General features: G+C 47.6%; 2 protein-coding genes across 2 annotated transcripts in view; both read left to right on the top strand.

Moving 5' to 3' along the window:
* PPP1R13L (protein phosphatase 1 regulatory subunit 13 like) overlaps positions 1-21,433 on the top strand; it is a gene marked incomplete at its 5' end in the record, with an annotated part of 81,941 nt that extends 60,508 nt beyond the window's left edge. Inside the window, one exon of the transcript XR_014529003.1 lies at positions 21,299-21,433. The remainder of the gene's footprint in view (positions 1-21,298) is intronic.
* The window catches only part of ERCC2 (ERCC excision repair 2, TFIIH core complex helicase subunit), a 36,011-nt gene continuing 18,380 nt past the window's right edge, over positions 6,506-24,136 (top strand). Inside the window, exons 1-12 of the mRNA XM_083516165.1 lie at positions 6,506-6,656; positions 7,850-7,949; positions 9,995-10,072; positions 12,312-12,374; positions 13,487-13,600; positions 13,851-13,967; positions 16,696-16,812; positions 18,547-18,670; positions 19,108-19,204; positions 21,016-21,149; positions 21,758-21,926; positions 22,663-22,781. Coding sequence (XP_083372291.1) covers positions 6,652-6,656; positions 7,850-7,949; positions 9,995-10,072; positions 12,312-12,374; positions 13,487-13,600; positions 13,851-13,967; positions 16,696-16,812; positions 18,547-18,670; positions 19,108-19,204; positions 21,016-21,149; positions 21,758-21,926; positions 22,663-22,781 — 1,237 coding nt within the window. The 5' untranslated portion in view covers positions 6,506-6,651. The remainder of the gene's footprint in view (positions 6,657-7,849; positions 7,950-9,994; positions 10,073-12,311; positions 12,375-13,486; positions 13,601-13,850; positions 13,968-16,695; positions 16,813-18,546; positions 18,671-19,107; positions 19,205-21,015; positions 21,150-21,757; positions 21,927-22,662; positions 22,782-24,136) is intronic.

Raw genomic sequence — 24,136 nt, 5'->3', positions numbered from 1 at the left:
CGGAAGCTGCCTTTAACAGATTCAGGTTAGACAGAAACATGCACAGTTAGTTCCCCTTGTTCCTACCCTAATTTATACCATCAGCTATGAATAAGTGCTTGACCTGCAATTCGCCTTGAAATACAGCATGATTTCTGTTATAAGAATTTTAAGGTCATATATAAAAAAATTAAATGTTCATAACTGTATATATAAACCGCATGTCTGAAACCCCACAGAAAAGGTCCTGAACAAATTGACCTCAAATATTACTCTGCGAGGTCAATGTGGGAAACTTCCCCATGGTCTCTTTCCTCACAAACCTGCCCTCACAAATCCTGTCTTAAGGGCACATTCAATATATAAAATAAAAAAATTCCTTCCAGTAGCACCTTAGAGACCAACTAACTTTGTTATTGGTATGAACTTTTGTGTGCATGCACACTTCTTCAGATACAAGATATGAACAGGGTGTGAGCCTGTGACCTAGATTCAGGAATTATAGATTCAGTTATAACAACAAAAGAGTGGTCAAAACCTAGATAATGCAATCAGGTAACTTGCCAGACAGGAGATGCACAACGCACTCAAATTTCTGTTGTAGACCACCTTTTCTGTGATGTAGGTATGATGTATCTAGAGGGTGGTCTTGGGCCACACCCCTTCTGTGATGTAGGTATGATGTTTCTGGGGGTGGTCCTGGACTCCAGGGTGGGCAATTTAAAATGTCTATATAAGGGCTTGCACACCATTGTTCTGGGTTCCTCCTCTCTCCTGTGTGTGGTGAGTGAGGACCCTGTTGCAACAGTTAATAAATAACAGGCTTACTAGCTGCCTTGCTTCTCAATATTCTCTGGTTGGCCTCTGTTATTTTCTCCTACTGATAGAGAACCTAAAAAGAGGACTCTATATGGGCTCTTGGGTACCCCATAAGGGGAAAAGAGCAGGTTTTTTTTCTTATATCATTTCCATCTCCTGAAACACTTCTTGCTCACTCCTTTTCGAACCCGTCAAATATGGACTTAGTTTCTTTCCACTTAGCAGCTTCTCTTCAAGACAGCTTAACTGAACCATTTAACTATTCCGGTCTCTCCCTATGCTCCCGATAACCAGCAATGTGTCTGCAGCTCTTTGGGCCAGTTGAAATTCCTGCGCGCTTTTCAAAGGATAGCCCCAAGCACAGCACATTGCAGTAGTCCAAATGGGATGACTAAGGCGTGCGTCACTGGGGCCAGACTGAAGGAAGGTGAGGACAGGTGACCTCACCTAGGCCCAAAGTCACACCCCCCACCAAAGCAGGCTCAAAGTTTCTCAAAGCTTTTCAAAATCATTTTCTCAGCAGCTAAGCATCAGAAACATTCCGCTTGCTGTAACTAAAAAGATTGCAACAAGGTAGAGAACAGAGCCCATTGTCTTCTCAGGCCTTTCTCAGAACCACATTGCAACTTGCTTTCTCTCCGGGAACCATGCCAAAGCACAAGAATGAAACAACGGGAACACTCTGAAAACCCCCTCACCCCCTTTCCTGCCAAGAGTCCACAATAGTCCCAAGACAGCTTTCTGTACATGCTCAGGAACCTCAACATGGGGCAGGACTCCTGAAGGAGGAGAAAGGAGGAGGGAACTGGAAAGGGGTATATATGCTTGTGCACATGACTGTGAATTTCGTGCATGCTTTTTGTGACTTATCACACTTGCTCCTTCTACCAGTTCATGGATGGTAGAAATAAAACCTTTTTCTCCGAAACTATTCCTTGAGTGTCTGTTGACTCCCACTTCCCTTTCCCAGGCGCAATATTTTTCCCACCTGAGGGCAAAGCCTCATAAGGCTACAAGACCAGAAACCCACAGCTCTACTGAGGATTGCAAAGGGCTGTTGCTGCTGGAGGTGCTCATTCCGAGAGTCTGTGGTTGGGAAACCTTTTTATCCTTTACCCCTCCCTTCCCAGGCCTTTCCTTCTTTAGTTCCCTGGGTCTAGTTGGAGCTTGCAACCCCCTACGGGCTACAGGTTTGCCAAACCGGTTCTTCGCAATTTCGCAAAGCACCACATCCACGGATGGGTCTGTAGAAATTAAAGGTGTGGAGGCCTGGGGGGGGGGGACACTGGGGAAATGGTGGGGGACCTGTTCACCCCCCGTTCCATATTTATTATTGTATATTTATTTATACCCCACTTGCTGTGCTCAGGCCCTGCTTGGGGGCCTTATTGCCATTCTCCATGTTATAGGAATTTAAGGTCTCAAATATATACATTAAATGTTCATAAATGTACAAGGCAAGCAGGTACGAAAGTATATAAACCACGTGTCTGAAATAGTATAGGAGAACTGTTGAATAGTGGGTAGACATGGCAGACGACACAGCGATTTCTCCAAAGCAGCTCTTTGTTTTGTAAGCTGGAACAGAACTGAACAGAGCTCAGCCGGCCTGCTTTTATAGGCAGCCGGCTGTCAATATTGTAGCAACAACCACTCAGGGTTTCCTGCCTAAAATAACTGACGTGGACCTGAGTGAAAACTATCTACAGTATCCCCCTGCTGGCCCAGGGTGAGAACTTCAGTACATAACAAGAACAATCTTGAAGCCATTTTGACCCTCCCAAATAGATCTCAAATATTTCTCTGTGAAATATACTCAGAGTCGCAAAGAGATTTCATGCTCTTTATTCAGCTCATAGTGGTGAGGAGGAATGAATGAAAGTCCCCTCACAGTATCTGCTTTATATACATTATTTACACAATGGGCTGCACATGATTGGCTAAATCCAGAATTCTACTGTAAGCCAATCAGGTTGTGGATTCACTTCTATCTGGAGCAGGATTGGGTGGTTCCTGCCAACCAATCATACTGCTGCATTGTTCTAGGACCAATCAGACTGCTGCATTCTGAATCCTATTGTTCTAGGACCAATCAGACTGCTGCATTTTGGATCCTATTGTTCTAGGACCAATCAGACTGCTGCAGTTTGGATCCTATTCAACTCAGTACATAACACTCTGTAAGGAGGAAGGGAATGGGAAAGCCTCCCCGTTGTCTCTTTGCTCACAAATCCTGTCTTAAGGGCGTATCTGTGTATGACTAGGGTGAGCCTGTGACCTGGATTCAGGAACTGAGTACAGTGGTACCTCGGGTTACAAACTTAATTCGTTCCGGAGGTCGAGTTTGTAACCTGAAGTGTTTGTAACCCGAAGCATTTGTAACCCGAGGTACCACTGTATTTACCATCACAAAAGAATGGCCAGGATGCCCAGGTAAAAGCAGTCATTGACCATTATCAGGTATCCTGTCAGGCAAGATTTCTGCTGTAGACCACCCCTGTGATGTATTCCTGTTGTAGACCGCTCCTTCTGTGATGTATGTATGATGTGTTATGGAAATTACCGGGGGGGGGGCACATCTTTAAAGTTAAATATTACAAATATTATACCTGAATGTATCCTTTCAACTTGACAGCTCAGGGAAGTTACCTAGCTTTAAAAAATAATATAAAATCATCTCCTTTCCCAGTTTCCTCCATTCCAAAGCTATTTTCCCCTTGAAAAAGGACTCCAGGAAGTTCCCAGAGGTGACAATTGCTGGGACAATTGTTAGCCAAAGGAAGCCAGATCTCATCACCTGACTTGCCTCAGGCTCCAGACATGCAAAGGAAGTTCTATTGTACTTTTGGGTGGTGGGTACTTAAGACATATTTGTCTATGCTAATCTTACACCTTACTCTTGCCCTGCCATGTCTGCTTATGCTAATCTGGTACCAAGGACTTGTCTGGACATGTTTGCCAAGGTTAACCCCTCCCCTTTTGTGACATGTCAGTGATGCAGCAATGATGCTGTACGTACTGTATTCTGGGATATGGTGGGAAAGTTTTAAAAGTCTTTGTCACCCCATCCTTGGGGTTCAAATTTGCTCTTTGAACCTATTGCGCAATAAACTTTGGTCTACAGCTATTTGCTCCGATTGGCTGGACTCCTTCCTTTATTCCGCAGGGACCCACGGGCTCTGCCCGACCAGCTGGGGGACTGAGCAGCCTCACACCTAGATTTTTCCCTATGTATTGGGGTTTGGCCTTGAGCCACAGGCTCAAAGTCTATTTTAAAGACTTTAAAAGTCTATTTAAGAGCTTGCACACCACTGTTCAGGGTTCCTCCTCCCTCCTGCATGTGGTGAGTGAACACCCTGTCGCAACAGTTTAATAAAGATCAGGCTTACTAGCTGCTTTGCTACTCAACATACTCTGGTTGGCCTCTGTTATTTTCTCCTACCGATAGGGAACCCACTTAAGGACTCTATACGTTCTGCGGATGCCTGATGATCGTATTCCAAAGCAACTACTCTATTCCGAACTTAAAAATGGAAAGCGTAATGCTGGTGGTCAACAAAAGAGGTTTAAAGACTGTCTCAAGGCAAATCTTTAAAAAATGTAGTACAGTCATAAAGGTAAAGGTAAAGGTACCCCTGCCCGTACGGGCCAGTCTTGACAGACTCTAGGGTTGTGCACTCATCTCACTCTAGAGGCCGGGAGCCAGCGCTGTCCGCAGACACTTCCGGGTCACGTGGCCAGCGTGACGAAGCTGTCCTGGCGAACCGGCACCAGAGCAGCACACGGAAACGCCGTTTACCTTCCCGCTAGTAAGCAGTTCCTATTTATCTACTTGCACCTGGGGGTGCTTTCGAACTGCTAGGTTGGCAGGCGCTGGGATCGAGCAATGGGAGCTCACCCTGCCGCGGGGATTCGAACCACCAACCATGCGATTGGCAAGTCCTAGGCGCTGAGGTTTTACCCACAGTGCCACCCGCGTCCCTAGTACAGTCATACCTCGGGTTAAATGTGATTCAGGTTGAGCGCTTTTGGGTTTCGCCGCTCACACATGCGCAGATGGTCAAAATGACGTCACGTGCATGCACGGAAGCGGCAGATCGCGACCCGCGCACGTGCAGTCGCGGTTTGCGTTCGCTTCTGGATGCGAATGGGGCTCCGAAACAGATCCCGTTTGTATCCAGAGGTACCACTGTATAAACACTGACAATTGTGCACTCCAGTTGGAGAACAAAGGTGCCATGGGCTTTGAAGACACTCGAACTCAGGACGCAAGGGAGAAACGTGCTGAGAGGAAGGCACGCTTGGCAAATCCACACCGGGATCAACTCCCGCCCGGAAACCAATGTCCCCACTGTGGAAGGACGTGTGGATCCAGAATTGGCTTCCACAGTCACTTACGGACTCACTGTTAAGGCCGTGTTTATGGAAGACAATCTTACTCGGCTATGAAGGATCGCAGAAGAAGAACGGGCTCTTGGATACCCCATAAGAGAAAAGGAGCAGTTTTTTCTTTTAGCCCTGCGTTGCACCCTGCCCAGCCTCAAGCCTAACCTAAAGGGCTGTTGTGCGAGGATAAAATAGGGAGGAAGAGAACCTTGCAGGAAAGGTATGTTACCGGAAAAATCTGAGGGCTCCCTTGGACAAAAACAAAGACACCAACCAGGATAACTTGGAGCAAAACAGCAGCCTGTAGGCTTGGCCTTTATTGAACTGTTGCAACAGGGTGTTCCCCTCACTTGCAAGAGAGAGGAAAGACCCAGAAAGATGGTCTGCAAGACCTTATAAAAACTTTTGAAATTCCCATCCTCCAGGTCAAGCCCACCCCCAGAAACATCATGCATACATTACAGAAAGGAGGGGTTGACATCATGCATACATTACAGAAAGGAGGGCTTGACATCATGCATACATTACAGAAGGGGTTGACATCATGCATACATTACAGAAAGGAGGGGTTGAGGGAGGAGTTGTGGTGGCAACCTGAGTGTCCTGTCACCTGGCTGGTTCCTCCTTTCCTCCTCCCCATGAGTCACTTCCAGTGGCCAAAAGGGAGTTTGCAGTTTCCTGCCCCCAGAGGGAAGATCTGATTATTGTCCTTTGTTTCAGTCCATGCTGAATCCACTCCCATATGCAGGTTCTTTGTGATTTTGATTGTCTTCTGTCTGGGATCATCAGGGTTGGCATAGCAACTGGGCAGGGCTCCTGTGGATGTGCTGGGATGGTGAAGGGATTATGGCTGACCAGAACCAAGCCACCCCCCTTTGATAGTCCTTGTCATATGGAGTAAAATAAAAATGGAACAGTGCAAATCCGATGTATGGTTGATTTTCTATGAATTTATAACAGAAATGTGGCGTATGTAGTGTGTGAGTGTGAGTGTGTGTGAAGTTTGTGCAAACAGAATGATTGGGGTGGGGGGTTCCTGCTACAGGTAGGACACTATAAATGCAATCCATCCATCCATCCATCCATCCATCCATCCATCCATCCAAGAAGCAAGCAAGCAAGCAAGCTTTATCATTCATGGTTTTTAGCATCTCTCCATCCAAGGCCATCCCTATTTCTGGGCTCGACTACTTCAGCCTTCAACAGCTGCGTACGATTAGCTCTCGAGCGGCTTCCGATGCCTTTTCACAGCGCAGCCGAACTCCCTTTGGGCTAGGGCTGTAGGTACTCGCTTAAATGTGGGGCGGAGCTTTATTCATCTTAGCCAACCAGAAACGCGACCCGACGAGTCCTTCTGACCAATAGAGCGCAGCGGCGAAGGCATGCGCAGAAGAAGAAAAAGCTTACCTAGAGTGGAGCGGCGTGAGCAGCTGCGGCGACCAATGGGATTGGAGGCTGGGAGAGACCATGAAGTGAGTGGGGGGAGCGGAGACCTGGGAAATACCACTAGGGCAACAGGGAGGGGGGGAGTGTTATTGGGGACAGATATAGACTAAGTGGGCATTATTAAAAAGAGGGGCTATTGTGGGGGGGGGGCGTTGAGTGGGCGGGGGGGGGCAAATACTTGAAGGCGTTTGGAATTCATTGCTTGGGTTAAAGGGGAGGCATTTGCTGTGGTCATTGACATGACCAATTCCACTCTCTCTGTCGGTGCAATATTTGGGGGGGGCATTTTTTGGGGGAGTGGGGGTGCAAAAGCAAGCCTTTTCCACCAGCCAGAGAAAGATGCACCCCCATATCTTTGCATGCAGCCCCCCATGCATTAATTCCATAACTCTTTTAAATCTGAACCAGTGAAGGCGGTGAAGGTCCTGTGTGAGTGTCTGGGGGCGGTTGGAGGATGGATGGCAGCTAACAGATTGAGGTTGAATCCTGACAAGACAGAAGTACTCTTTTTGGGGGACAGGGCGGGCAGGTGTGGAGGACTCCCTGGTCCTGAATGGGGTAACCGTGCCCCTGAAGGACCAGGTGCGCAGCCTGGGAGTCATTTTGGACTCACAGCTGTCCATGGAGGCGCAGGTCAGTTCTGTGTCCAGGGCAGCTGTCCACCAGCTCCATCTGGTACGCAGGATGAGACCCTCCCTGCCCGCAGACTGTCTCCCCAGAGTGGTGCATGCTCTAGTTATCTCCAGCTTGGACTACTGCAATGCGCTCTACGTGGGGCTCCCTTTGAAGGTGACCCGGAAACTGCAACTAATCCAGAATGCGGCAGCTAGACTGGTGACTGGGAGCGGCCACTTAGACCACATAACACTGCAATGTTATCACTGTTCCTCGACCTGGTTCTGTTTCCCCGACCTGCTTTGGGGGGGGGGGGAAATAAAGGGAAATTTTTTTCTTTTATTTCCCCCCCCAAAAACTAGATGCGTCCTATGGGACGGAGCGTCCTATGGGACGAAAAATACGGTACTTATGTATGTGTTTGCCATGTACATTTATATATATAAGACCTTAGAATTCCTATGATCCCCTCAGTGCTGCCTACACTGACTGGCAGTTTAAAACCTAAGGACTAGGAGCTTGGCTTTGAGTCAAGCGCCTCCTTATGGGCAATTCTTTTCCCAGGACATTTCTCTGATGCCTCTCTCGCTTTCCCTTCCTTCAGGCTGAACATAGATGGACTTCTTGTTTATTTCCCCTATGATTACATCTACCCGGAGCAGTATTCTTACATGCTGGAGCTGAAGAGGACATTGGATGCCAAGGTTTGACCAGAGGCTGGGTTTGTTTGGGGTGCCGGTTTAGGAGGAGGAGGAGGGTGTTGCTGCGCTTGAAATCAGTGCAAATCAGTTTCTTGTTTCAAGAGGTGAGGTGGAATAATGGGATGCACCAGCAAAAAATAGTTGATGCTGTTCTAGGTTTCATCAACAGACATCTAGACCAGGGGTCTGCAACCCGTGGCTCCGGAGCCGCATGTGGCTCTTTTACACCTTTGCCGCGGCTCCGGGGCAGATACTAGAGAGGGGAGGAGGCGCATTGTGCGCCCCGACACTCCCCACTGTGGCGGGCGCTGTACTGGCTGTGACGTCGCATGGGGGCGGTGCGTGCGTTAGTCACGCACCGTCCCAACGTCACCTTCCCGCCCGCCCGCCTGCTACATTGTAAGGGGCATGTACGCTGGTCACTGTTTTGAAGGGGAGTGAAGAACACACACACACACAAAAGGTAACTTGTTAATTTAACGTTTATTTCTATGAGGAGGAGTAATTAATTCTGAGGGGTCAAACAAAGAAATAATTTAAAAAAAGTGACAAAAAAGTTATTTTTATAATGATGAGTTTTGCGGCTCCCAGTTTTTTTTCTTCGGAAATGGGTCCAAGTGGCTCTTTTTGTCTTAAAGGTTGCAGACCCCTGATCTAGACCATGGGTAGGCAAACTAAGGCCCGGGGGCCGGATCCGGCCCAATCACCTTCTATCCGGCCCACGGATGGTCTGGGAATCAGCATGTTTTTACATGAGTAGAATGTGTCCTTTTATTTAAAACGCCTCTCTGGGATATTTGTGGGGCATAGGAATTCATTCTCCCCCCCCCCAATATTGTCCAGCCCCCCACAAGGTCTGAGGGACGGTGGACCGTCCCCCTGCTGAAAAAGTTTGCTGACCCCTGGTCTAGAGTCTAGACTTGATAGGCCGAAATATTGGGAAATTTTGGAACAAGAGGGAGACAAATTGAAATTGCAGAGTTTTGAAAAACTAAAAAATAAAGTGCGAGATTGGCTTCATTATTACCAGATAATGGAGGCATATAATTTGGACAAGAAAATTGGCTTCCAGGTGGAAAAATCAAAATTGGAAACAGAACTGTTAGATCCCAAAACCAAGATTCTGTCAAAGATGTATAACTTGCTGTTGAAATGGAATACTCAGGATGAAACGGTGAAATCTGCCATGATTAAATGGGCACAAGATGTTGGACATAACATAATGATGGCTGACTGGGAACAGTTATGGACCACAGGTATGAAATTTACGGCATGTAATGCCTTAAGAGAGAATATTATGAAAATGGTATACAGGTGGTACATGACACCAGTCAAGCTTGAAAAAATCTATCATTTGCCCGATAATAAATGTTGGAAATGTAAAGAAACTGAAGGTACATTCTTTCACCCTTGGTGGACGTGCCCAAGGATTAAGGCTTTCTGGGAGATGATTTATAATGAAATGAAAAAGGTATTTAAATATACCTTTCTGAAGAAATCAGAGGCCTTTCTCCTGGGCATGGTCGGCCAATTGGTGTTAAAGAAGGATAGAACTTTCTTTATGTATGCTACAACAGCAGCAAGAATACTTATTGCAAAGTATTGGAAGACACAAGATCTACCCACCCTGGAAGAATGGGAGATGAAGGTGATGGACTATATGGAACTGGCGGATTTGCTGAATTAACTAACTGAACTGGAATACAAAAAAGGGAGGTGTGAGGAGGTCAGGGAAACAAGTAAATGAAAGACAAGACATGGAAAGATTGATTGGTTTTTAATTGTTTTTATTTTTCTGTATTTTGTATTTTTTCCTTTTTTCCCCTTACTTTTGTAATCTTTTCTGAAACTTTAATAAATATCATTTTTTCAAAAAAAAAAATAGAGTAGACTTGATAGCAAAGCTTTTACATCGCCAGCATCACAACCATCGAATGGAGCCTGTTTTAAATTGTGTGAATGCATACTTTTCCCACTTTGAGATTTGACGTAAGCAGCATTGCAGTATCGCCGCTAATTCATACCGGCGCTCTCTGTTTCTCCGCTAGGGTCATGGCGTTCTGGAAATGCCATCGGGCACCGGGAAGACAATCTCCCTCCTGTCTCTGATTGTGGCCTACCAACGGGTGAGTCGCCTTGCCTCGGCTTCCGTAAAGGCAGCCTGGCTTACGCTGCTGTCAGCCCCTCATGCAGATAAGAACACCTGGTCTACTTTGCAGGGTTGATGTAACGATCGCCGGGAGAACGTGAAACACTTTGAATGCTCCAAAGGGCGTCATGAAGATGAAGTATTATTCCAGCTGGACTACAGCTCCCTTGATCACCCCAACCTTTGGCCATTTGGGCTGATGGGAGTCCAGCGCCATTGGGGAGGGGGACAGCGGGTCTGCAGCCTTCCATTATTAGTATTTTGTCTGCAGAAACATCAAAAAGAGAGCCAGTGGTTAGAGTGTTGGACTAGGACCTGGGAAAGACCAGGCTTTGAATCCCCACTTGGCCATGAAGCTTGCTTGGGTTGATCACTGCCTCTCGGTCTTGTTGTTGTTTAGTCGTTTAGTCGTGTCCGACTCTTCGTGACCCCCTGGACCAGAGCACGCCAGGCACTCCTGTCTTCCACTGCCTCCCGCAGTTTGGTCTAGCCTACCTCAACAGTTTTTGAGTTCTGGAGGAGACTCTTGAGAGTCCCATGGACTGCAAGAAGATCAAACCTCTCCATTCTGAAGGAAATCAGCCCTGAGTGCTCACTGGAAGGACAGATCCTGAAGCTGAGGCTCCAAGACTTTGGCCACCTCTTGAGAAGAGAAGACTCCCTGGAAAAGACCCTGATGTTGGGAAAGATGGAGGGCCCAAGGAGAAGGGGACGACAGAGGACGAGATGGTGGGACAGTGTTCTCGAAGCTACCAGCATGAGTTTGACCAAACTGCAGGAGGCAGTGGAAGACAGGAGTGCCTGGCGTGCTCTGGTCCAGGGGGTCACGAAGAGGCAGACACAACTAAATGAATAAACAACAACACCTCAAGAGTTCTTGAGATTAAATACACATATGCATTTAAAATATCCCCTCATTCCCGTGTCCTTATGATTTATTTTCTGTGTACCCCCGAAGAACACAAGCGTCTAGATAGGAAGCTAACTTCTCTCTATCAAACTGGGCACCAAAGTTAATCCCCTAGTAGTACAATAAAATAGAAAATAGATCTATCCTTTAAAACTGGGTGTTGGATGTACTGGTTTGTGTTATCCGTTTGAGCAGAAATTACTGTTTTTTAAAGTGAAAGAACCTGGCTTCCTATTTAAAAAAAATTAAAGGACCCCTGACAGTTAAGTCGTGTATGACTCTGGGGTTGCGGCGCTCATCTCGCTTTACTGGCCGAGGGAGCTGGCGTTTGTCCGCAGACAGTTTTTCCTGGTCATGTGGCCGGCAGCTAAATTTAGTCAATTCCTTTATGGCCTGCCTTGTAACGAAGATGACTTACGTTAAGCCAGTATAATAAAAGCAAGTGCAGTGGTGCCTCGCAAGACGAAAAGAATCCATTCTGTGATTCTCTTCGTCTAGCGATTTTTTCGTCTTGCGAAGCAAGCCCATTGAAGGATTAGCGGATTAGCGCTTTTAGCAGCTTTTAGTGGCTTATCTGCTGATCGGATCAGCTGATAAGGGGCTTAGCGGCTTAGAAAAAGGGGGGGGGGAGGAAAAAAAACCAGCAGGAACTCGCAAGACATTGTCGTCTTGCGAAGCAAGCCCATAGGAAATTCGTTTTGCGAAGCACCTCCAAAACGGAAAACTCTTTCGTCTAGCGAGTTTTCCGTCTTGCGAGGCATTCGTCTTGTGGGGCACCACTGTGTTTTAAAAATGCAAGATAAAATACATTGCTATATATATTTACAAATAAATCGGTATTCGATGGATGAAAGGATATATGATTTTTGACATGACTGAGAATCGCATAGCGAGGGACGGAGAACTTTAAAATGTTAAGATCAGAAGGCAGAAAATATGAAAGCAACGAGAAGAGGCAGGAATGAAGATTTGGAGATATGCTTCAGAGGTCTACACTATGGGGAGCCCGGAAAAATTAATAATTACAATTTGGACTATAATTTGGTTGTTTTTTTATTTTAGTTTATTGTTTTTAAATGGATTATGATGCGGATATGTTGAGCGGCTGTTTTTATGGAAAATCAATAAAAATGATTTTAAAAAAAAGATAAAATACATTGCTTTCTGGACCCCCCCCCGTCTGACTGGCCACTCTTCTGCATCTTCTCCTGCCAATGGGGCACCTCTTTTGGCCAATGTTCCCTCCCACACCCACCCACCCAAAAAGCGCTTTCTAAGTAAACCCGTTTTCCCTTTCCCTCCTCAGGCTCATCCCCTGGAAGTGACCAAGCTCATTTACTGCTCCCGAACGGTGCCAGAGATTGAAAAGGTAACTGGGACATGGTTGGGTTTGTTGGAATCCATGATTTGCAGGCAGCTTAGCAAGTTTGCAATTAGAATCTCCACAGCGTGGGAATACAGAACATGAAAGGAATCTGCCCAGTGATTGGCTGAGTTCCTTATATAGGCATGACCTATAACACTGATAGGGATGCGGGTGGCGCTGTGGGTTAGACCACAGAGCCTAGGGCGTGCCGATCAGAAGGTCGGCGGTTCAAATCCCCGCGACGGGGTGAGCTCCCATTGCTCTGTCCCTGCTCCTGCACGTCAAAGTGCAAGTAGATAAATAGGTACCACTCCAGCGGGAAGGTAAACGGCATTTCCGTTGCTCTGCTTCGCCAGAAGCGGCTTAGTCATGCTGGCCACATGACCCGGAAGCTGTACGCTGGCTCCCTCGGTCAATAAAGCGAGATGAGCGCCGCAACCCCAGAGTCAGTCATGACTGGACCTAATGGTCAGGGCTCCCTTTACCTATAACACTGGTGTGTGTTGGAGACTGTTAGTGTGGTGTGGTTAGTTCTGAGGAGTGCTGAGAGTGAGAAGTTGGAGAATGATGGGAGCTGGAGACCAGCCCGCGCCTCTGTCCCTGACCCCTCGACTTGCCTCCATCCTCCGTGGCTCACAGAGAGAGAGAGAGGACCAAGGAGTCATAGAATCATAGAATCATAGAATCCTAGAGTTGGAAGAGACCACAAGGGCCATCGAGTCCAACCCCCTGCCAAGCAGGAAACACCATCAGAGCACTCCTGACATATGGTTGTCAAGCCTCTGCTTAAAGACCTCCAAAGGAGGAGACTCCACCACACTCCTTGGCAGCAAATTCCACTGTCAAACAGCTTTTACTGTCAGGAAGTTCTTCCTAATGTTTAGGTGGAATCTTCTTTCTTGTAGTTTGGATCCATTGCTCCGTGTCCGCTTCTCTGGAGCAGCAGAAAACAACCTTTCTCCCTCCTCTATGTGACATCCTTTTATATATTTGAACATGGCTATCATATCACCCCTTAACATCCTCTTCTCCAGGCTAAACATGCCCAGCTCCCTTAGCCGTTCCTCATAAGGCATCGTTGAGTCTTTGGCGCGAGTGCTGTGCTTTCCCCCCAGGTCATCGAGGAACTGCGCAAACTCCTGGATTTCCACGAGAAGCAGACAGGAGACAAGCTGCCCTTTCTGGGCTTGGCACTCAGCTCCAGGAAGAACCTCTGCATCCACCCGGAGGTTTGCCCGCTGTTTTGATTAGCGCCGTTCTGCCCAATGGGCTTACTTGGGAGTCGCCCACGTCGCTGCCTTTCAGGGCGTTCAGACACCTTGGGGTCAGCCCCTCTGTGCTCACACACTGGCCCCTTATCCCAGCTTACCCCCAACCTGGCACCAACTGTGGGTGCTGGAGGTGATGGGAGCTGTAGTCCATCACCCTTGGGGTCTCTGCCAGCTCTACAGTTCTAATAATCGTTATTCCTCCCTGCAGGTGAGCGCCTTTCGCTTCGGGAAGGAGGTGGACGGGAAATGCTTCAGCCTGACTGCTTCCTACGTCCGGGCTCAGCAGCAGCAGGACAGCAGCGTCCCCTCTTGCCGCTTCTTCGAGGTATCGCGATAGTAATCGCTGTTTCATTTAGAGTAGGCGTCCCCAACCTTTGGCCCTCCAGATGTTTTGGCCTACAACTCCCATGATCCCTAGCTAACAGGACCAGTGGTTAGGGATGATGGGAATTGTAGTCGAAAACATCTGGAGGGCCGAGGTTGAGGAAGCCTGATTTTTGTTGTTTAGTTGTGTCCGCCCCTTCGTGACCCCCTGGACCAGAGCACGCCAGGCACTCCTGTCTTCCATAGCCTCCCGCAGTTTGGTCAAACTCATGCTGGTAGCTTCGAGAACACTGTCCCACCATCTCGTCCTCTGGCGTCCCCTTCTCCTTGTGCCCTCCATCTTTCCCAACATCAGGGTCTTTTCCAGGGAGTCTTCTCTTCTCATGAGGTGGCCAAAGTCTTGGAGCCTCAGCTTCAGGATCTGTCCTTCCAGTGAGCACTCAGGGCTGATTTCCTTCAGAATGGAGAGGTTTGATCTTCTTTCAGTCCATGGGACTCTCAAGAGTCTCCTCCAGCACCAGAATTCAAAAGCATCCATTCTTCGGCAAAAACTATTACTACTGGGAAAACCATAGCTTTAAGTATACTGATATAATAATAATAATAATAATAATAATAATAATAATAATAATAATACCTTTATTGTCAATGTACAACCTGTGTACATTGCTGTGTACGAGCTTCTCTCCCCACCCCAAACACCCAATCTCATTGCACTCTGTGCTTGTCACACAACACACCCACCCCGAAGGTCAATTGCACTATATTTTTTTCTGTTCAGCAGCCTAACAGCCCACGGATAGAAACTGTTTTTTAGCCTGTTGGTATGACTGATTATGGTACGCGGGTGTCGCTGTGGGTTAAACCACAGAGCCTAGGACTTGCCGATCAGAAGGTTTGTGGTTCGAATCCCCGCGACGGGGTGAGCTCCCGTTGCTCGGTCCCTGCTCCTGCCAACCTAGCAGTTCGAAAGCACATCAAAGTGCAAGTAGATAAATAGGTACCACTCCGGCGGGAAGGTAAACGGTGTTTCCATGCGCTGCTCTGGTTCGCCAGAAGCGGCTCAGTCATGCTGGCCACATGACCTGGAAGCTGTACGCCGGCTCCCTCGGCCTGAAAACGAGATGAGCGCCGCAACCCCAGAGTCAACTTTGTCTGGATTTAACTGCCCAGTTGTCCCTTTACCTATTAGATCCATCATAACTTATTTACACTGTTGAATTTATCTCAACACTGCCAGCGTTTTCAGCTGTACACAGTTGTATCAATACACATTTTCCACTTTTCTCTAGACGTATGTGTGACGTTAACATATATGAGAGAGTGCTGGAGGAAAAATAGTTAAACAGGTTGCACAGTCAGGACCCAGGGGGCTGGAGTGTGTGAGACTATAAAACAAGTTCTGGGAGGAGTTTGTTGGGGAGTTCATAGAATCATAGAATCCTAGAGTTGGAAGAGACCACAAGGGCCATTGAGTCCAACCCCCTGCCAAGCAGGAAACACCATCAGAGCACTCCTGACATATGGTTGTCGAGCCTCTGCTTAAAGACCTCCAAAGTAGGAGACTCCACCACACTCCTTGGCAGCAAATTCCACTGTCAAACAGCTCTTACTGTCAGGAAGTTCTTCCGAATGTTTAGGTGGAATCTTCTTTCTTGTAGTTTGGATCCATTGCTCCGTGTCCGCTTCTCTGGAGCAGCAGAAAACAACCTTTCTCCCTCCTCTATGTGACATCCTTTTCTATATTTGAACATGGCTATCATATCACCCCTTAACCTCCTCTTCTCCAGGCTAAACATGCCCAGCTCCCTTAGCCGTTCCTCATAAGGCATCGTTTCCAGGCCTTTGACCATTTTGGTTGCCCTCCTCTGGACACGTTCCAGTTTGTCAGTGTCCGTCTTGAACTGTGGTGCCCAGAACTGGACACAGTACTCCAGGTGAGGTCTGACCAGAGCAGAATACAGTGGCACTATTACTTCCCTTGATCTAGATGCTATACTCCTATTGATGAGGCCCAGAATTGCATTGGCTTTTTTAGCTGCCGCGTCACACTGTTGGCTCATGTCAAGTTTGTGGTCAACCAAGACTCCTAGATCCTTTTCACATGTACTGCTCTCAAGCCAGGTGTCACCCATCTTGTATTTGTGCCTCTCATTTTTTTTGCCCAAGTGCAATACTTTACATTTCTCCCTGTTAAAATTCATCTTGTTTGTTGGTGGAGTTGTTGGTGGGTAGTTGGTTGGTTTTAGTGGGTTGGCTGGTTGTGAAAGGCAGTTGGTAATAGAGAGACAGGGCAGTGGGTTCTTGAGTGTGGGGAGGTAGAAGAGATAGAGAGAGGAAAATAAGACTAAGAAAGTAAAGAGCAACAACGTTTGGAATGCCGTAAAAGTTTGATTGTGTCTGAAATAGAATACACTCTTCTTTATTAATTGAGAAGCTGACTGAGACTGAAGTGATTTTACCAGGGAGGGCCTGGTTGGTGGCAGCGGATTAGTGGTGTATACGGGCTAGTAGTCCATGAGACGACCGGGGGCTCCGTACGAACGCCACAGTATATTCTTCTTGTTCTCTTATTTTATAGGATGGCATCGACATCAACTTTCTAAGCATCTCGTCTTAGAAAATGATGTTTTTAGCAGGTGCCAAAAAGAATAGCTGGCCCTCAAGGCTCCCTTCTAACTCTCTGATTCAAACTGCCGCTCGCCATGTGCTTTTCCCTTCTTTGGCAGGAATTTGATGCCCACGGGCGGCAGGTGCCTCTCCCATACGGCGTGTACAATCTCGACGACTTGAAGGCCTTCGGTCGCCAGAAAGGATGGTGCCCCTACTTCCTTGCACGATACTCGGTAATGTGGCTGTGGTCACCTAGCTGTCCTTTTTTGTGCATAATAGGTAACCAGGTATATTTTGTTTGGGTCCCCTCCCTCTGCCTCCATGTGACTGCCATCATAAATTTCTGGAGGGGGAAAAAACAGCCCAAATGGCCATGGCATATAATAATTATTTGAGGCCCTAAAATTGAATAGACATATCTTTACACAACCAACTGTTCAGGACCTGCTGGCGGACAGCGATGATCAAATTACTTTAATAGCGGCTGAATTTTTAAATGCTGTCCATGAAGAGAGAATGGGCCATGATAAAGAGACTTAGTGGTTTGTAACGGTAGGTGATGTTGCTGTGTTGTATTATATTATCTATGTACATCGATTTATGTCCTGGAGTTAAAAATAGGTCTGGGATAAATTGTGTTCGCTGAGCCCGTATTTTATGCAGTCTGTATATGATGTTTGTTTGTGAATGTGTGGTGTGCTATGCCTAATAAAGGATTTTGAATTGAATTGAATAAAATATAATAAAATTTATACACTGGTTGATTTGAAAAACAAAACAAAACACAAACTAAAGCAGTTTATGAAAGATAAAACAATAAAATTAAGAAAGATTTGCAGCCCTTCTTTAAAACACACAAAAGTTAATAATAATGATAGTAATAGTAGTAGTAGTAGTAGTAATAGTAATAGTAATAATAATAATAATAATAATAATAATAATAATTTATTATTTATACCCCGTCCATCTGGCTGAGTTCCCCCAGCCACTCTGGGTGGCTCCCAATCGAGTGCTAAAAACAATACAGCATTAAATATTAAAAACTTCCCTAATAATACAGTGGTACCTTGAGTTAAGTACTTAATTCGTTCCGGAGGTCTGTTCTTAACCTGAAACTTTTTTTAACCTGAAGCACCACTTTAGCTAATGGGGCCCCCTGCTGCTGCTGCGCCGCCGGAGCACGATTTCTGTTCTCATCCTGAAGCAAAGTTCTTAACCTGAAGCACTATTTCTGGGTTAGCTGAGTCAGTAACCTGAAGTGTATGTAACCTGAAGCGTATGTAACCTGAGGTACCACTGTACTAATAATACTAAAACAGATTTAAAATACTATTCAGCTTCTTAAGAACCTCCTCTTTAATAATAATAATAATAATAATAATAATAATAATAATAATAATGTATTTATACCCCGCCCATCTGGCTGACTTTCCCCAGCCACTCTGGGCAGCTTTATAGATGCCAAGTTCCTGACCTCATAGCTCAAAGAGTGCAAGGCCTGCTGGAATATCTGAGGCCAGAGAGCCAAGTACAAACTAATGAATGCAAATAATTTTGTTTGAAGCATAGAGATTGCTGCTCCCGGGCTTAGAATGGAAAGGACACGGCATGCAAGGAAAAAGGGATGGGGAGGGAAGAGGAAGGGGAAAGCTCAGGCACCTGTTCTTGAACATTACGGTTCTTCTCATGACCGGCTGGGAGGGAAGCTGGTAGCCTGATGGAACGCCTGCTGTGAGGAGAGAGGGAGAATCATAGAATCATAGAGTTGGAAGAGACCACAAGGGCCATCGAGTCTAACCCCCTGCCAAGCAGGAAACACTGTTGGCTCATGTCAAGTTTGTGGTCAACCAAGACTCCTAGATCATTTCATTTTTTCAAAAAAAGGATGTGATAACTTGGTCCAATACAGTATAGATTTTCATGCCACGTGTGTCCTTGTTCTGCTGTTTCTCTCCACGCTGGACCAGATCCTTCACGCCAACATCGTGGTGTACAGCTACCACTATCTCCTGGACCCCAAGATCGCTGACCTGGTGTCTAAAGAACTGGCCAAGAAATCCGTCGTCGTCTTCGACGAGGCTCACAATATCGGTATGTAAGAGCACCTTTTGTCTGTCTTGAACATCTGCAAGCACATACCTAGAATCATAGAATTGTTGAGTTGGGTGGGGACCCCAGATGCCATCTAGTCCAACCCCCTGCAATGTGGGGGGATAATGCGACTGTCCCTTTAGGGCCAAGCGTAGCAGGGCCTTTCCTGAGCTGACAGGGTGAGGGTGGTGGTTCATGTAGCACACGCAGAGCCTGCGGAACTCACAGCTACATGGTGCCGCGATGGTTATCAGCGCAGGGTGTGTTAAAATTCGAGGAGGCGTTGTGGGAAGAAGATTCTCTCACGAAAGGAGGTCTCGCTGCCCCATCCTGACAAGCGCGGTGGTTCAGTTGCCATGCCGGAAAACTCTCGGTCTGTCTTCACCTGCCTGGAACATCACATAGACCGGCCGGCTGGCCTCTTCCTTCTCCCACAGACAACGTCTGCATCGATTCCATGGGTGTCAACATCACGCGCAAGATGCTGGACCGGTGCCAGGGCAACGTGGCCACGCTCCAAGCCAGCATCCAGAAGTGAGTGAGGAGACCCTCTTATTTCCCCATTTTTTTAAATTAAATTTTCTGTTTTACAATTTAGAATATTCACTTAGACAACCTTAAAATATCAGTGACTTCCCTTCTTCTCTTCACATGGTTCATTTTGCATAGCATAAGTCCCTGCAAGTTGTATAGAAACTAAACCATTCAGTATTTCATGATTACTTCCATCAGAACTTACTTACACTGTTGAATTTATCTGGCTCCCGGTGGAGTATTGGGTCAGCTTTAAGGTGCTGGTTTTGACCTTTAAAACCCTTTGTGGCTTACGGCCCTCGTATTTACAGGACCGCCTCTCCTGGTCTGCCCCGCAGAGGACCTTAAGGTCCACGAATAACCATAGTTTAGAGGTCCCAGACCCTAAGGAAGTCAGACTATCCTCCACCAGGGCCAGGGCCTTCTCAGTGGTGGCTCCAATCTGGTGGAATGCTCTGTCCCATGAGACCAGGGCCCTGCAGGATTTAACTTCCTTCCGCCGGGCCTGTAAGACAGAGCTATTCCGCCTGGCTTTCAACTTGAACTTAGCCTGATCTTTTATTCCCCTTCCTTCCCTCCCCCTTTTATGAAGATTACCCGCTCTGGGATCCCACAGCTAATTCTCCCCTGGTCTCCTCGCTGGCCCAAATAGGACTAATTTAGCCAGCTAGCCCTGGTGATCGTCTGATGTTTATTGGATGGCTTTCCCCCCTAAATTGATTTTTGAATTCTTATTGTTATCCATGTTTTATACTGTATTTTATGCTGTTTTTGTTGCATCAATTAAGTGTTTTAAATTTGTTGTTAGCCGCCCTGAGCCCGGTTTTTTGAACTGGGAATGGCGGGGTATAAATAAGAAATTATTATTATTAAGATAAATTAAGATAGGACCCTCTCATTTTCCCACCCGGCAGCCTTGACTCAGCAAATGCCCATGAGCGCAATGTCGAAATCCTGCACTAAGATCAGCCCCTGATTCTATGGGACGTCCCGCATGCATAATTCCAGTTACAGAATTGTAGAGTTGGAAGGGGACCCTAAGGGTCATCTAGCCCAACCCCCCGCAACTCAGGAATCACAGCTTGTTGGGTCATGAAGCGGGTGCGGCAAGGAGCCGCTGTAAAGCCCTGGAAACCCTCCTTGGGGGCAGGGGGAGACCTTTTCCAACCACCCTGGCCTCCATGAAAGCTAGAAACTTGTTCCATTTCTATACTGATAGCTGAAATACCCAGGGAACTGAATTAGGAACTTGGGAAGATATTTCCTACTGCGTCAGACTGCCACTGGGATCCACGCTTTATGCTCCGGGGGGGTCGGAGGCGTTCCGTACATGGAGGGGTTGCTTACCCATTTGTTTGTTTGAGGGCCACATCCTGCAGGTCTCCTGTGCCATCCTGGGATTGCGTACAGCCCTGGCTGCTCATAACCCACAGGAATAATAATAATAATAATAATCATCATCATCATACCCTGCCTATCTGGCTGAGTTTCCCCAGCCACTCTGGGCGGCTCCCAATCGAGTGTTAAAAACAATACAGCATTAAATATTAAAAACTTCCCTAAACAGGGCTGCCTTCAGATGTCATTTAAAGATAAGACAGCTCTTATTTCCTTGACATCTGAAAAGAGGGCGTTCCACAGGGCGGGTGCCACCACCAAGAAGGCCCTCTGCCTGGTTCCCTGTAACCGCACTTCTCGCAATGAGGGAACCACCAGAAGGCCCTCGGAGCTGGACCTCAGTGTCCGGGAAGAACGATAGGGGTGGAGACGCTCCTCCAGGTATACAACCCCCTTCTCCCTGTTTTCTCAAGGATCAAGGAGACGGATGCTCAGAAGCTGAAGGAGGAATACCGGCGCCTGGTGGAAGGTCTGCGGGAGGCGAACGTCGCCCGCGAAACGGACGTCTATTTGGCCAACCCGGTGCTGCCCGACGAGGTCCTGCAAGGTGCTTGTGCCTCTTTCTGCAGCGGGAGGTGGGGAGCCTGTGGTGGTTGCCCCCCATTTAAGACAAGACTCCAGGCAAGGTGTTGGGACACGGGTGGCGCTGTGGGTTAAACCACGGAGCCTAGGGCTTGCCGATCAGAAGGTCGGCAGTTCGAATCCCCGCGACGGGGTGAGCTCCCGTTGCTCGGTCCCTGCTGCCAACCTAGCAGTTCAAAAGCCCATCAAAGTGCAAGTAGATAAATAGGTACCACTCCGGCGGGAAGGTAAGCGGCGTTTCCGTGCGCTGCTCTGGTTCGTCAGAAGCGGCTTAGTCATGCTGGCCACATGACCCGGAAGCTGTACACCGGCTCCCTCGGCCAATAAAGCGAGATGAGCGCCGCAACCCCAGAGTCGGCCACGACTGGACCTAATGGTCAGGGGTCCCTTTACCTTTACCTACTCCAGGTGAGGTGTATCCTTGGTTTGATCCAGCATTGACCCATTTCTCATTCTTGAAAAGGGGGGGAGAGATTTGTTCTGGCTGCCCTGGGGCCTCCTGCCTGCTGGCCTGGGCTGCCCCACAAGCGTAACGGCAAAGGTCCGACCTGCCTTTCTGTCCCCTCTTGGCAGAGGCCGTCCCGGGCAACATCCGGACCGCGGAGCACTTTGTGGGCTTCCTGAAACGCTTCCTGGAGTACTTGAAGTCCCGCTTGCGGGTTCACCACGTGGTCCAGGAAAGCCCCCCGTCGTTCCTGAAGGACATCTTCGAGAAGGTCTGCATTGAGCGCAAGCCCCTTCGGTAAGTGGGGGGTCAGGAGGGAGAATCTCCCACCCCCAAAAGCCAACCCCACCCTTCGTACCCTTGCTTGCACCCCAACCTGTGAGTGGCGTTCGACTCCAGGGCAGAGACGGCGGTTTCTTCAGGTTCTGTTTCCAGTTGTTTTACTGACGGTTTGTTAATTCTTTGATACAGTGGTGCCTCGCAAGACGAAAAGAATCCGTTCTGTGAGTCTCTTCGTCTAGCGGTTTTTTCGTCTTGCGAAGCAAGCCCATTGACGGATTAGCGGCTTTTAGCGGCTTTTAGCGGCTTTTAGCGGCTTATCGGCTTAGCAGATAAGTGGATAAGCGGCTTAGAAAAAGGGGGGGAAGGGAAAAAAACCCGCAGGAACTCGCAAGACATTTTCGTCTTGCAAAGCAAGCCCATAGGAGATTCGTTTTGCGAAGCACCTCCAAAACGGAAAACTCTTTCGTCTAGCGAGTTTTCCGTCTTGCGAGGCATTCGTCTTGCGGGGCACCACTGTACGATTTATGTTTCAATTGTGAAGTTCTGCTGTGCTACTATTTATTGTGTGTAAACCACTTTGCCGACAAAGGTCCGTATAGTTAAAGCCATGGTTTTCCCAGTAGTGATGTATGGAAGTGAGAGCTGGAGCATCCAGAAGGCTGATTCCCCATCACTGTTCCTTCACACAAACCTTCTCCCCCGAAGGCAACCCCTGCCTTCCTGCAAACTCGGGCTTTCCTTCCTTTTGCAGATTCTGTGCAGAGCGCCTCCGCTCCCTTCTGCGAACACTGGAAATCGCCGACATCTCTGATTTCTCTCCCATCACGCTGATTTCCAATTTCGCCACCCTGGTCAGCACTTACTCCAAAGGTAAGGGAGACTTTCTGCGTCTGATAGGGTAGTTCGCGCCTTTAAAAAGCAAGACCCTTAGCTCTCTGGCAGTGGCTGTGTCTGAAAAGTTCAAATAGCAGCAGAGGTAACAACTGATTTGTGCAAGGCTTATGTTCCAGACCCTTGTGGACGTCAGTGGGGCCTGTGTAAGCCCCCTTTTGTGACTTTTTGGGTCACTTCCGGGTTTGGTGCATGTCTGCCAAATTGGTACACAAATCAGCCGTGGCCTGTAGACTGTTAACAGAGAAATCTGAGGGGCTGCCTTGGAGAAAAAAACAAGGACCCCAGCCAGGAATACCAGAGCAAAACAGCAGCCAGTCGGCTTGGTCTTTATTGAAGGCTGTCGCGACAGGACTCCCACCTGCCACCAGGTGGAACAAGATGGAAGCCCCAAACAAAAGAGAACCCAAACTTTTATTAGCTGCTAATCCCCATGTTACACGCCCCCAAACTACATCACTCATAGATCATGAAAGGGGAGGTCTGGTGGCAGTAATCAGAGCATCCTGGACCCTGCCTCATGGTTCCCCTTGCCCTCCACCAAACACCCATCAAGTGAAGCAAAAGAGATATTTACATTTCCCTGTTTCCCAGCCAAGTTATCACATCCTTTTGTCTTCATCTGGGTTTGTAAGTCCTGGAATGGCTACCTGTCTGGCACTCAGGTATCAGGAGGCCAGGGATTATCACTCCGGCAGAGGGGCTGCTGAGTAGCTGAGCTCACATGTCTAGATGAATTTCTGAAGTTTCCCCAGTGAGCCAGTACAGAGATACATTTATCAGTGAATTCTTACATTTGGCATCGTGCAGCAAAGGCACTTTGAATAGATAGGAAGAAACTGTGATGAAGTGTTTTGTGGGGACAAATCACAAGTCACAAAAGCGATTGTGCTGGTTTTGGTAGTGGGCTGCATGTGCCTGATATCTGCTGGAGGGGCAACCCCCCCCCCAACCTATACATAAATTCCTGCAACAAGACTAATATCAAAACTTTCAGTTACAGATAGGTAGCCATGTTGGTCTGCCATAGTCAAAATAAAAAAATTCCTTCCAGTAGCACCTTAAAGACCAACTGAGTTAGTTCTTGGTATGAGCTTTCGTGTGCATGCATGTGTGCATGTGTATCTGAAGAAGTGTGCATGCACACGAAAGCTCATACCAAGAACTAACTCAGTTGGTCTTTAAGGTGCTACTGGAAGGAATTTTTTTATTAAAACTTTCATCGACTTTCTAAACATTTGGACAGGCTTGTCTAAACAAATACGTTCTGGACCAGCCACAGCTTTGGGATCGAGGGCGAGGGATGCCCCACAGAGAGTGCATCGCACTCATCC

The sequence above is a fragment of the Podarcis liolepis genome (assembly GCF_965112155.1).
Source record: "Podarcis liolepis genome assembly, chromosome: 7".
Lineage (NCBI taxonomy): Eukaryota > Metazoa > Chordata > Lepidosauria > Squamata > Lacertidae > Podarcis > Podarcis liolepis.
This window is presented reverse-complemented; position numbering and strand designations above follow the sequence as displayed.